The sequence below is a fragment of the Chionomys nivalis genome, chromosome 15 (genome assembly GCF_950005125.1).
Source record: "Chionomys nivalis chromosome 15, mChiNiv1.1, whole genome shotgun sequence".
Lineage (NCBI taxonomy): Eukaryota > Metazoa > Chordata > Mammalia > Rodentia > Cricetidae > Chionomys > Chionomys nivalis.
The window spans coordinates 49,676,612-49,691,351 of NC_080100.1; the positions used below are offsets into that span (position 1 = coordinate 49,676,612).

General features: G+C 44.3%; 1 protein-coding gene across 3 annotated transcripts in view; it reads left to right on the top strand.

Moving 5' to 3' along the window:
- Iqgap2 (IQ motif containing GTPase activating protein 2) overlaps positions 1-14,740 on the top strand; it is a 293,513-nt gene that overhangs the window by 136,696 nt on the left and 142,077 nt on the right. For all 3 annotated transcript variants that reach the window (XM_057789481.1, XM_057789483.1, XM_057789482.1), the window contains one exon: positions 11,265-11,421. In XM_057789481.1, the coding sequence (XP_057645464.1) occupies positions 11,265-11,421 (157 nt within the window). The remainder of the gene's footprint in view (positions 1-11,264; positions 11,422-14,740) is intronic.

The window sequence follows — 14,740 nt, forward strand, 5'->3', positions numbered from 1 at the left end:
CATGACAGCTCTGGGATGTAGCTGTATTGTACCGAAAATTCTGAAAGGGGGTGATGGTATTGTACCCAATTCTGAAAGGGGGTCATGGGGCCAGGGGAGATTGTTGCCAACCAAAGAGAGCATGACAGAACTGCAGAACCATGTCTGAAGGCAGCTTTTCAGGCACCTAAAGTCCAGTATGTATTTATAATCCTCCACAGAGGGTTCTAGAGCAATGGTTCTCAATCTCCCTAGTTCTGCGACCCTTTAATACAGTTCCTCATGGTGTGAGGACCCCCATCTATAAAATTTTGTTGCTACTTGATAACTGTGATTTTGTTACTGTTATGAATCATAATGCAAATGTCTGATATATGCAGGATATCTGACATGCGATCCCTGTGAAAGGCATGTTTGACCCTCAAAGGGGTTGTGGCCCATAGGTTGAGAACCGCTGTTCTAGAAGCATCCTTTAGCCACAAAGTGTGTTCAATTTAACATTGTATTAAAGCGCAGGAACACCTTGCTTGAGGAGAGTGACGTTTAGATGTGAATTATTTAGACAGGTCTTTACTGTGAGTTTCTGCTTAATCACTGGTTATTTCTCGGGAGTGAGCTTAAGCCACATTAATCTTAAATGATTTGTCAGAACCAAGTGGAGTATGGCGGAGATGTGCCCTGCAGGGGTGACAGCCTGAATTTAAATCATGGCCCCACTGCTTACTGGGCTCCCGAAGCCTCTCTCTTCTTCTTGAGCTGGTATAAGAATGTGCCCTGTAAGTGCCAACTACCTGCTAAGCGTTAGCCAGTTTGCTAAGTAACTGTGGATGGCAGTTGTTTGCAGTTGGCATTACCCTACTGCAATTGGCTCATTCTAGAGAAAACCCGGCTGTCACAAACATATGCAAATATTTGCATTGCCCTACTAATTGCTGGTGAAGTCTATAATTTGTATGGGCAACTGAATACGTAGGTAGGAGTGGATTCGCTAGGGATGGGCAGGCTGTGGTAAAGGAGCGGTTTGACTAAGTCATTTACTAGCCTAATTGCTACCTGGAGTAGGGCCGGCAGCTGGGCAGAGGAAGGTCCTAGGGTTTGACAAGCCGGACTAGCTGCCACTGGTGGTACTTCCATTGCGCTGGGAACTGGAGCCAATAAACTCACATCAACCCTATTGTTATCCCCGTGTTGCAGGTGAGGAACTGAGACTGGGGTGTTAGCCAGGGGAAACACACTCACAAGTGGCAGAGCGTGGGTCTAATCTAATGTATCTTACTCTGGAGTTTGTGTTGTGTGCCTCTCAAGACAAACAAGGTCCTCACAGAGTCGCACTCTGAGTGACAAAGTCCAACAAATAATCCGAAACCCTTAATCAAAAATGTGGAACACTCCAAAGCCTAAAATTTTTCGAGCTCTGGTGTAATGCCACAAATGGAAAAGCCCCACTCATCCCCATGTATTAGTCACAATTAAAATCCAGGCACACTTGAAATTACCTTTAAGCTACATGCCAGAGGTGTAGCGAAACATGCATGGATTTTGTGCTTAAAACAGGGCTGGAGATCCAAGACCGCGGTGTGCTGCCTGTGCAGTTGGTTTCTTCTGAGGACTCTCTCCTCTCCACGTGATCGTCCTGAATCCCCCTTCTTATTAGACATCAAACAGATTAGATTAGGACCCAAACAAGGCCTCATTTTGATTTATCTCTTTAAAGACTCTATCCCCAAATATAGTCACACTTTGAGATACCAGACATTAAGACTTCAACATATGATTTGGAAGAGGTACTACCATAGACACCCTCAAGAACTGTGTGCATTAATCATGTGGTTGAAGCCTGGCTCAGGGGTGCAGAGACTTAATGCTCTCACAGAGGACCCAGTTCAGCTCCCAGCACCCACACAGCAGCTCACAATTCATAACTCCAGTTCCAGGGGCTCCAGTGCCCTCTTCTGGCTTCCACGAACAATAGGCACATGAGTGATGCACACACATACTGGCAAAACACTCATAAAATAAAAATAAATAAATCTTTAAGAATAAATGCATTGACTCACATCTGACCCTCCAAGCTTGTTTGTCTTTGAAACAGGAACTCACTTATATAGCCCAGGCTGGCCCTGAACTCAGCTTTCTTCCAGGTTTCAGTCTGCTGAGTTGTGGAATGTTCGGGGTGAGCCACCATGTCTACTTCACCTAAGTCTCAAACCATTGTAAAATCAGCTAAATCTCATACCTCACCTCAATATCATCTGAATCAAGGGAAAGTGAAAGTTTAGGTATGATTCCTCTTGAGGCAAAAAAAAAAAAATTCTCTTTATAAACTTATAAGCCCAGTAAGTTAAAACCCCATTAAAGTTATAAAACCTGGTGAGTTATCTGTCTCAAAAATGCCATTACAAGACAGGTGGAAAATGGCATTCCCTTTCCTTTCCACAAAGGAGAAAGAAGACAAAGGTCACGGATCCAGAGGAAGTCACAAACCTCACAGGGTGGGTTACATTAAGTCTAAGGCTTGAGTGAGAATAGCCCTCTACCTGATGCTCTGTCTTCCAGTGACTGGCAGAGCAGCACCTGCTCAAGGCCCTGGGTGGCAGCAGAGAAGAGGGAGAGACAGCCTCATCCCCCAGCCTTCATGAGCGAGGAGTCCAAGCCTCATATCAAGTCTGTTCACAGTCAGAAGCTCTGACTGTCCCCTCTCAGGAAGTGACGACTTTTCTTTCATTCTTGTCCTGCCTCTGTGGCCTTTGGTTCAAGCTGGTAATGTTTCTGTTGGTGTCTGCTGCTCAGTCAATGTGCCGGTCATCTTCTTTGGTTCAAGCAGGTAATGTTTCTGTTGGTGTATGTGCTCAGTCAATGTGCTGGTCATCTTTCTATACAATGTCTAAGCACTGGTGTGCTTTCCAGAACACCCTAACATCTTTTGCAACTATGGCTGTCTACGGTCTTTTCAAATCTTCCTGTTCTCTTTGGTTTAGAATTGGATTAGCAATTCTTTCTTTCACTTTATTTTTCATTTCTTCTCCTTTTGTTCCTACTCTAAATGAGGACTCAGGCTGTGATGTCAATACTTAACCTTCTCCTCAACTGAACATTCAAGGTCATAACACAGAAATGCTACTTTACACAAAATACCAGCCTAGTGCTTTGCCAGTTGATAATGAAGGCTGCCTTTATTCAGTGTCCAATATCCTTCTTCATGTGCCTCTGAGACCTTACCTTCATACCCTTTATACCTGTATGTCTACCGCTGTCTCTATTAGCATCTAACTAAGCCAGTGTTCCATCGTACAGTGTTGGGAAAAGTTTGTCAAACTCAACAAATGCTGCTAAATCATTTTCCAAAAGCCTAGTCTATTCTTCATAGACACTAGAGTTGTATATTTATTCTTTTTTTAAAATTGAATATGATTTCTCTGTGTAGACCTGGTTGACCTCAAACTTGAGACCTTCCTGCCTTGGGCTTAAGGGAACTGGGTTTGCAGTCATGTCCCACCACAGCAGCCCTGTAGGTTCTTTTCATGGTATTTGTGTACCTATGTTTTAAAGAAAATAACTGGATTTATGTCACTTTCTTATAATGAACTGAGCAAGTTTTTAAGAGAGTAGGAAGGTGACCTGTGGGTGCCCCGAGTTCATTTGTTTTCTTACGCCCACATTCCTCTAAGCTAATAATGCTGACAGAATTGTGGTGGCAGCTGTACACTGGCCAGCAGCTAATAAGAAGGTTTTCCATGGCACCATAATTTTGTATTTTTGATGTTTTTGCTTCCCGTGGGCACAAAAGGTAAAGAGTGACCAATTATTTTACATATATGAGCAAAGAAGAGAGCTTTGTGTTCTTTCTGAAGAAAATGTTCCACGTGCTGCTTTTTCTTTTCCTAAACAGTGGGGAGAGAAATAGACTTGAGACTCTTGAAAGTTCATAGAAAAAGGTACTTCATGAAGTAGGGGTTTTGCAGGGGAAAAAAATGTATTTTCTTGTCCAGCAGTCCTACCTTAGGGACATTTATTTTGTCCACTGCTGCATGAGACAGGCCAAGATTTATGTCTCCGATTTCCTGAGTAGAAACCATAGCAAATGTCTCAGCCTCTTCCATGTACTGTTCAAGGGACAGCCAGTGCAGAAGGATAGACTCTTTGCCCCTGGATTTTTGTAGGTTGCTTTTTGTTTGTTTTATTTCTTTGTTTTTGTCTCTTGCAAGACAAAATGATAGTGGTGTTGTTTTTGGTTTGTTTGTTTGTTTTTTCTTTTGGCCTTAACAGGAAGCAGGAAAATCTTTTCCTTTCTCTTCTTTCCATCTCCTGACTTGCCCCGACCCCTCTTCTAGAACCTTCCTCTGCTCTCACCTACAGTGTGCAATGGCTGCATATGAGCACCCGGAGCTGCTTCCAGCAACAAGGCTAACTCCAAAACCTCTTTTGGAATGACAGCCAGAGAGGTCCTCTTGCTGCCCTTCGTCCTTGCTCCTCTGTGCTGGGAGGTGACTTGGGGTTTCCCTGAAGGGCAGCAAACACAGGAAACACAGCTGGAAGCAGGGTGATTCCCCAGTAGCCTTCTGTGTTCATAAGAAGTAGCTTCAACACATATGGATTGTGGGAGTTGTTTTTGGTTTTGGTCTTAGTTTATGTAGTTGTTTTTTTTTTAAATATTTATTTATTTATTATGTACACAGTGTTCAGCTTCCATGTATGCTTGCAGGCCAGAAGAGGGCGCCAGATCTCATTACAGATGGTTGTGAGCCACCATGTGGTTGCTGGGGATTGAACTCAGGACCTCCAGAAGAGCAATCAGTGCTCTTAACCTCTGAGCCATCTCTCCAGCCCAGTTGTTGTTTTTTTTAAAGATGGGGTCTCACTATGTAGCCTTTGCTGCCCTAAAACTCACTGTAAAGACCAGGCTGGCCTCAAACTCACAGAAGTCCTCCCGCCTCTGCCTCCCTTTCCAAATGCTGGGACTAAAGGCGTACACTACCATGCCTGGCCTCACCTTGTGTTTTGAGATGAGATGTTCACACATTACTGCTTTGGGCCAGTAAAAGAAATCAACAGGTACACCCAGGGAAGTCAGAGGCAGCAGAAAGGAGGTGAGCCAGTTCTAGTTTCAATGCTGTGGGTGTCTGAGCCAAGTTTGATGCCACTTCTCAATAGCACAGGAAGTCTCGGCAAATTGATTAGCTACCAGCTTTATGTACTGTCCGTACACAAACCACAGACATGACAGATCACTGCCCATGGACTGAGGATAGAAACAAACACTACTCTTATAGATAATTGAACTGTCCAGAAGGTACCAAGGCAATTCGACAGAAGTAATCCTTTTCACATACAATGCTGAAATAACTGTATCCACATCCAAGAGAATCCTAACTCCTCCTGCCACCATGTATAGCTGCTTTAGAAAACAGGCATAAGACCCTAAAAGATAAACATGCAGTCACTGTATACATTAGTTACTTGTCACTGTGAGAAGAGTGCTGTAAGGAAGAGTTTTGGGGGCTTAAAGTTCCCAGAGATACAGTGTAACATGGCAGGGAAGGTCTGGTGGCAGGAGCAGGAGGTGGCTGGACACATTGTGTCCCAATCAGGAAGTGGGGAACGCTTATAATTGTACCATTTCTTCCTTTTCATGCAGTCTGAGACTGCAGCCCATGGATTGGTGGTGCCTACACTGAGGGTGGGTTTTCCTCCCTCAGTTAACCTGATCTAGATAATTCCTCAGGAACATGCTCCATGGGAGGTTTTTGTGAGCCAGGCCTAGAATGGGCACCCATCATTCCCTCACCCTGAATGTCACACCTCAGCCCTACCCTTTTACAGTGAGCTGGGATATAGACTCTGGACTAGGAATAGCTGTCACCTAGCCTTTGGGTTGAACAATAGTGTGCCTGTGCATGAAGTTCTCATCTACACACTTTAAAGAGATAGGTCTCTAGGATGTCCACCCCAAGATGGCATGCGTTTCTTTAGAAATGTTCATGTCCAGTTCCTACTTCTTCATGAAGTATTTCAATACTTTTAGATCACTCTCAGGTACCCAATCTAACTAGTGATTCTGTCTGCAAAGCCTGCCACTTGTCCCAGTCGAAGGGTCTCATGTGGATTGATCGTGCCCTGGCTGGTGGCTGTTTCCTAGCTATATCGTGCCAGAGGAGTTATGAGATGCTATGTAGGTTTGTGGCGGTTCCTACTGGGCACTCCTTTAGAGAGTCTCTCAGCCTCACAATAGCCAGCCTCTATCTTGTCGCTTTTGCTTCCTCAAGAGGTAGACTGGGCCATTCACTATGCCTGTTACCAAGTGTGGCGGATGGAGACTAAGCAAGTAGATGAACCGCCAAGAACCTGTTCACTCCAACAGTGATGTAGCGTTCTCACCTTATGCTGGGAGCATAGCACACGGTGTTTCCAAGGCGTGACACTCATGACTTCTGCCATGGACAAAGCTGGGAATGTCTTGTTAACACATGTTAATAAGCTGTGGGCCTGGACTGTAGGGTACACTCTTCTGTTGATGAGTTCAGGGAAGTTCAAAGTAGGAGATAACACTAGCAAAAGTCCTTGGCCACTTTATCAAGTCACTTCATGTTCCAACTATGTGTCCTTGGGGGTCTAAGGAACTTCAGAAAAGCTAAGTTTTCTCGGAACATTATCAAGATTCAAAAAAATAAAAATGCTAAAACTCATCTGCCATGGGTAACCCCAGCTCCTCTTTCTGGGCTAGACATGAAGCCTGGATAGTATTCCCTTTGAAGCATGAAATCCAGGACTCAAACAGCTCTTCAAAGGTTCTGCAGGGTAATGTGTTGCTCGGCAAATCAGAGAGACATTATCAATAAACAAATGTATGCTGGTTGAGTAAACAGGTCGCCAGGCATAGAAGGACTGTAAAGAAAAAGATAAATTAGCCCCACCTCTAATGCTATGAACATTAGCATGCGTTCTCTCCATCCCCCACCCTCCCGCCACTCTCTTGTCATTGTAGAGCGGATTCTGATGGATCCACGCCTACATTAAATTCTCTGTGTAGCCAAGGATGACTTTGAACTTCTGATCTTTTTGCCTTCACCTCCCAAATGCTGATATTACAGGCATTAGCCCCCCTACCCCAGAGCTGCAGATCAAGCCTAGGGTTCCATTCACCTCAGAGGTAGGCACTCTACCAAATGAACAACATCCCCAGCCTGTCATGTTTAGATTTTGAAAGGCTGTAACTAACCTAAGTTTTTTATATCATAAGTATTTTAAGGCAACTGCATGCATATAATAACAGACAAAACAAGTGCAATTATCTCCCTTTTTAAGCAAGCTCAACTTAAAATATTATACTTAGTGTTAGTTTTATTTTAGAATTCTTCTCCTTGTTCCCAACTGTCAACATATCTCCCTGTATTCCACCTACCAGTTGTCAATATATTGTACCCCCTCTGCACCCCAATTACTGAGTTGTTACAAAGCACTTATATATTGCTATATGAAAAACAATATTTTTCAGGGTAATTATTTGGAAACATAATTGGTTGGAAACAGATTGTACTTTGTTGTGGAATAACTTCATGCCCTAATTAGTTTATCTAAGTTAGAAACTCGATGCTGAAGTTTGATGCAGAATATCCCACAGAGGCCCGTGCATGAAAGGCTCAGTTCTCAGAATGGGTGCATTGGGACATGCTCTGCACCTGTATCTGGAGAAGCTTTGCTGTGTGTATGGGGGGGGGCGGGGGCAGGGGGTGACATGGTGGAACAGTAGCCCTTGGTCTCTCTATTGTGTTTCCTATCCTTGAGCTGAGCAATTCGTTTCATCATACACTCTCTGGCGTTGCTGTCTGGTTCCCTACAAAAAGTCTACTCCCATGCACCCCATAGCTCTACCCAGTCATGGACTGAAATCTCCAAAATTGAGCCACATTCAACCTTTTCTTTATTTTTATTGTATACCCTACTCCTCTCTATTTTGGGGGCAAGATCTTAGTATGTAGCTTAGGCTGGCCTTGAACTCCTCCCTATCATTCTGTCTCAGTCTCCAAAAGAGCTGGGATTGCAGACATTCATCACAGGGTCAGGCCTTCCCGCTTCAGAAGCTGCTTATACCGGGTTTTTGTTACGGTGCCGGGAAGCTAGCTTGACAAACACGGTCTTGTACAGTAGCTCTTAATATAGCCGTTTTTTTTTTCTTTAAACTTGGCACTTTCTTCCTTCCTTTTCATTCCTTTCTATTTCCAAGGCCGTTATATTGGTTCAGGTTTATGAAGCAAGGTTCACATAACAACCGTCTCCCGTTCACCGTGTGTACGAGATGTAGAAAGCAAAGACATTCTCCTCTGCTCTCACCTTCCACTCTTCAGCTTCACAGGGCCCGGAGATGTCAGGACAGAGAGGCCTTTATCATTTCGGTCTGTCCCCCTCCCGTTAGCAGAGGAGAGAGGAGGCCCGCCAGATGTTGGAGACTACAGAGCCTGCCGTACCCCCTCCCTGGCTGATAATGTAGAACTTCCTCTTTGACCCGTTTCCGAAGCTCTCCCCGGCTGTGTCATGCTTTCCTTGAACTGTTTCCGGCCTTTCCTCCCTTCCCATTCCCTCCATCTCACCCAGTCCCTCAGCGGTGTCTCCGGGGCATCTATTATACGGATTAATTGGTTATAATTACCGCTGTCAACATGTCACGCCTCTTCTGTAGAGCTGCCAGGAGCTCCCTGCTTCCTATGGCAACAGATGTCATCATGTCTCATGCTTGAGGTCCTCCAGAACGCAACGTGAGATATTTATATATATAGCTCATTTCCCTTTTCTCCCGGTGGGCCTCAAGGGCCCAGAACTTTCCCCATGAGTCAGCCAGGTAGCTTTTATGTTTAGGGTTTATCCGGAGCCCAGCTGCACACTTTTTCCTTGCCTGCCAATGTAGACCAAATCAGGTCTTTATTCCATCTTTAAGTTTACCCTGGTCACACCAGGGATAACCCCATGCTGCCCTTTATGCATCTCTACATGGTTCTCTTATTTTTCCTTGATAATGCATTGTATTCTCAATTATTGTGTATATTATTATATACACACGTGCTAATTTATCTTACATATTCATGTGTGAGTATACATATACATGTATATGCATATTTTGAAATGCTGCAGGAATCAGCCTAAGAAATTTTGCTCTTGAAATAAGGGTTTTTACTTGTATTTTCTCGTATATTCTATTTTCTCTGTGTCTAATAAGCAGTCAGGAATTACTCCTTACTTCTTAAGAGTTTGTCAGGTTTCTCAAAGCTGCTGTTCAGGGTGACAGGAAGAACAGCTGTTTTCCAGCATTTGCAGTTTGGGTCAGGTCAGGTGTTAGGATCACAGCACAGTGCTCCCTGTCTGCCACGTGTTGAAGGAATCTGAGGTTGCTGTGCCCATAGTCTCTAGGAACAGGCCTGTGGAGGTCCGGGGCTCACACCCACAGCTGTATTTATGTGGGGATCAGTGGTGATGGGGGGTGGAGTCGGGGACTCTTCTTCTGAGAATGGTGAGTCTTGGCAGGTGTGACTCAGGAGGGGACAGAAGGAGGATTTTCTTCATAATTAGGATTTCCAACACACTGTGTGAAGCATGAAGTACCCTGGCCTCTGGCCCACTGTGTGTCCTCAGGCCAGCAATGACCTTGGCGCTTTGCTTTCTGAGTACTGGCACCGTGCCCTGAGATCTAATCTGATCTATTTAAAAAAATGTTTTTAGAGGGCAGTGGGAACTATATCTTCCTCCAAAATGTGGGTATGTTTAATGTATTCCTGTATATTATTTAAGCAACCTGAGCCACTTGCTGAATTTCCCATTGTCCTGGCTTCCTTGGTGGCCACTCTGCACCGAGTCAGCTGCACTGAGTGTGGTACTCTGAACTGTCCCCCGCCCTCCCACCGAGGCACAGCTCCTACAGGAACTGCCCAACTCATAAGCCCGAAGTCAGTATTCATGACATGCCAGCAGTCCATGCCAGCAGGACTAATTTCACCCATACAAAATGGTTTGGCCTTCCCCCACTCCCCTGACACTGACAGGAATTAGCAGAGGTTCAGACAAAGGTGAGCTTGGCAAGCCCTGGCCCACTAGTGAGCTCTATGCCTTTCAATTAAACCCTCTTGTTCACCTCCTGTCCTGAATCCTTATTCTGCCCAGAAAGTCCACCCTTCCAGAAAGATCCTTGAGGGCTGGGCGGTGGTGGCGCACGCCTTTAATCCCAGCACTTGGGAGGCTGAGGCAGGCGGATCTCTGTGAGTTCGAGGCCAGCGTGGTCTACAAGAGCTAGTTCCAGGACAGGCTCCAAAACCACAGAGAAACCCTGTCTCGAAAAACCAAGGTGGCATGGGGCAAAGGGGAAATGGGATGAGAAACGTGAGAAGGGGAGGATGGGAGGAGCTTGGGGGATTTGGATGGTTGGGATATAGGAAGGGTGGATACAGGAGCAGCGAAGTATATATCCTAACTAAGGGAGCCATCTTAGGGTTGGCAAGAGACTTGACTCTAGAGGGGTTCGCAAGTGTCCAGGGAGATGTCCCCAGCTGGTACCTTGGGCAACTGAGGAGAGGGAACCTGAAATGACCCTATCCTATACTGATGAATATCTTACATATCACCTTAGAACCTTCATCTGGCGAGGAATCGAGGTAGAGACAGAGACTCAATTTGGAGCAACGGTCTGAGCTCTTAAGGTCCAAATGAGGAGCAGAAGGAGGGAGAACATGAGCAAGGAAATCAGGACCACGAGGGGTGCACCCACCCACTGTGACAGTGGAACTGATTTATTGGGAGCCCACCAAGGCCAGCTGTTCTGGGACTGAATAAGCATGGGTTGAAACTGGACTCTCTGAGCATGGCGGACAATGAAGGCTGATGAGAAGCCAAGGACAATGGCACTAGGTTTCGATTCTAATACATGAACTGGCTTTGTGGGAGCTTAGTTTGTTTAGACGCTCACCTTCCTAGACGTAGATAGAAGACCTTCGTCTTCCCGCAGGGCAGGGAATTTGGACTGCTCTTCAGTATCGAGAGGGAGGGGGAATGGTGTGGGGGGAGGAGAAGAGGAGTGGGGATAGGGGGAGGGGAGTGGGGGGAGCGGGCAATATTTGGGAGGAGGGGAGGGAAATGGGAAACAGGGAGCAGGTGGAAATTTTAATTAAAAAAGAATAAAAAAAAAAGAAAGATCCTTGAGGCCTGTTTTCTCCCACAGTGTGTCCAGCACACAGGGAAGCATTGTGTGTCTCTTCTCCAGAATGTTACCTGCCTAGAATCACTTCAGTGTTTTATGGTCTTTTCAGATGGATGGAAGTCTGCTTAGTTGAAGAATTGCCACCAACCACTGAACTGGAAGAAGGGCTCCGGAACGGAGTCTACCTTGCGAAGCTAGCCAAGTTCTTTGCCCCGAAAATGGTATCAGAGAAGAAGATCTATGACGTGGAACAGACACGTTATAAGGTAACCAACCACCTGGAAGCTAAATGCTGTTGACTTTACGCTAAATGCAAGTTTGGTGTGTCTTCTCCTTTACCCGTTTCCTTCCTATGGTTGCTGTAAGGATTTGGGGAGGGGGTGTCCTAGGTCTTTGGAGCCTATTAACAGTCATTCCGGGAGCCGAAGCCCTTTGAGAAAGAATGTGTTTGGTTTCCAGGTTAAGGCCGAGAGGCCTCTGTTTGGGGTTTCCAAAACTTCCGCTGTTATTCCTTCATGGAGGACGTTTGTGACTTTATTAGTTTCAATGACTATAAAAGTAAAAGTGCATCCTGCTTCCTTTTTACCACCATCGCTGCTTACTGGTCCTGAAGCTCTCCTGAAGGAGTGAAATACAATCAACTCCTCCCTGAGGACGAATAGGCAGTTAGCGGTTGCTGGGAGGTAACTACTGGTCCATCACTCATCACCTTAACCAGCCCCTCACCATGCTCCTAGAAGTAACTCTAGACTCATAGGGTCACAGACCAAAAACAGACATGGAAATAGAAGTGGGGCTGGTTGGCAAGAGGGAGGAGATTAATGGGGGGGGGGGCAAGAGAAGGTAATGGGGTTAATAGAATCAAAATATATAATTTTATAAAAATATTGTAACGAAACCCTTCAGTCCAGTGGGTCTCAACCCTTCTAATGCTGCGACCCTTTAATACAGTTCTTCATGTTGTGGTGACCCCCAACCATAAAATTATCTTATTGCTACTTTGTAACTGTAGTTTTGCTACTGTTATGAATCATAATGGAAGTATTGTATGCAAGATATATTATATGTGACCCTATGAAAAGGTAGTTTGACCCTCCAAAAGGGTCGTGTCCCACAGGTTGAGAACCACTGCCTTGGTATATATAATTAACATATGCTAGTAAAATGTGGTTGTTAAAAAAGTTTCATGAGACAAATATTCTTTGAACTTGTGGCCCTGAAGACTTAGGGCAATGTAGTTAAAATGATATTAAAAGGTCAGGCAGGAATATTTTTCTATTTGGTGTTTTAAAAACAACAACAAAAGGCTAACCTTTTTGTATGTAAGTGGTTTTAAGAATTCTTTCATGACTGATTTAAGGAGAATCAGAAAACAAATATCACTGTTACCTTGGAAGGAAAATAGACACAATAGAGGAAAATAGTCTTATTTAAACATGGTAGGAGTAAGGTTAGGGAGACAAAATCCTAGTAAATATCAATCTTATATTAAAAACTAATCTTGTTCTCTCAGAGAAATTGAAAGATTTACAGATCAAATGCTATTTTCTTTTAGGCTCACTGGGGAAAAGGTGGGTAGATGATGTAAAACTGGCCACAAATGTGTAGCTATGGAAACTGACTGATGGACAATGGGAGATCGCTACACTGCTCTGTCTCCTTTATGTTTGAGCTTTCCCACTAAAAGGGGGGACTGCAGACACCAAGCTGAAAGGTTCCTTCCTGTAGTACAGACGTATCTCAAGAGCCACTTTAGAACATGTGTGTGGCGGTCTGTTACAGAAGATATCATAGCTTGTTCTCTGCACGTCAAGTGTTCAAAGCTATGGTACAGATGTATGTGTGAGAGCCACTTTAGAACGTGTGTAGTGGTCTGTTAGAGAAGATGCCATAGCGTGTTCTTACAGAAGATGCCATAGCTTGTTCTCTGCACGTCAAGTGTTCAAAGCTCCTTGGAAACTTGATCTTCCTTTTTTTTTTTGTGGCTATGTGTATGGTATCCATGCATGTATGTGTGCATGTTTGCAGGTGTATAAGGGGCACATGTATGTCAAGACCTCAGTCACTCCACTTTCTTGAGGCTCTTGCTGAACTCAGAACTCACCCATTCTGATTAGTCTAACTAGGTGACTTGCTGACCGCAGTCAACAGCTTGTCCCAGGAATCTCTCCTCTCTTCCTCTCCAGTGCTAGGATTCAAGCATGCTGTGCCTGTTGGGAGTTCATGTAGGTTCTGGGAATCCAGACTCTGGTCCTGATGCTTGTCCACCAAGCCTTCCCAGCCCCTGCCTGACTCTATTCTCTTAGGAAGTTTAAGATTTTTGTTGTTTTGTGGTGTAGGGATCCCACTTAGGCCCTCACATATACTAGGCAAATGCTCAACCACTAAGGTACATCTCCAACCCATATTTAGAGTTACCTGCCTCTTTCTCTCCTCTCCCCGTCACTTACTTCTCTCTCTTTATTCGGGATAAATTCTAAGACTTTGCGTATTGCTTGGCAAGCACTCCTAATACTGAGCTGTATCCCCAGTCCCTCATTTAATTCATTATATTGGTATTTTTTTCTGCAATCCTTAAAAGTTATTTCTCACTGCATGGTGATGGTGCACACCATTAATCCCAGCACTTGGGAGGCAGAGGCAGGTGGGTCTCGGTAAATTCGAGGCTAATCTGGTCTACAGAGTGAATTCCTATTCCATAAAGAAACCCTGTCTCAAAAAAACCTAAGCCAAAGCAAACAAACAAAGTTATTTCTCTTACAATTGCAGGGAAAATATAGAACATGGCTGAAAATGGAATGAACGGGAAGTGTATTTTAGATGAAATGACTTCCTTGTTTTGAGCACAAGGAACAGTTATAGCCCCTCATGCTTGACATCTTATGGTAAATTTTCCCTATAAAAGTTAAATTATGTAGGATAATTGTTATTCTAACATGTATTCTTGAATGTACATATTGGATTCAGATCATTATTTGAATAACTTCTAAATCATAGAACACAGAGTCCTATGGCAGAGCTTTTTTGGAGTCCATGCTCATTGCTTAGATCAGAGGTTCTCAACCTTCCTAATGCTTTGACCCTTTAACCCTATAGTTCCTCATGTTGTGGTGACCCCCAACCAAAAAAATATTTTTATTGTTACTTCATAACTAATTTTGCTAGTGTTGTGAATTATAATGTAAATAGCTGATATGCAGAATATCTAATATGCAACCCCTTTGAAAGGGTCATTCGAGGAGAACCAGTGGCTTAGACAGACAGGCCACCTAGCACAGGCTTATGTCTAGAAAGCTGTGAGGAGCAAGGATTTGCATTCATCAAAGGCCATATGGATTCCTGGGTTCCTGACAGACTGTTAAAATAGCAAGTCACCCAAGTTTAAATTTTTTTAAAAGAAAATTAGAGAATCGTAGGAGAAAACCTATGCTCCCATCCACAAGATGAACCTGCACCCACATTTTAGACTCTATTGTGAAGTGGTTATTATCAAGATCAAGGCTTTTAGTGACTCAGTACCATGTCACTAGACTAGGTACCAGACATGAAAGGGAAACTGAGGAAGTTTCCTTTAGGCTTTGTGAA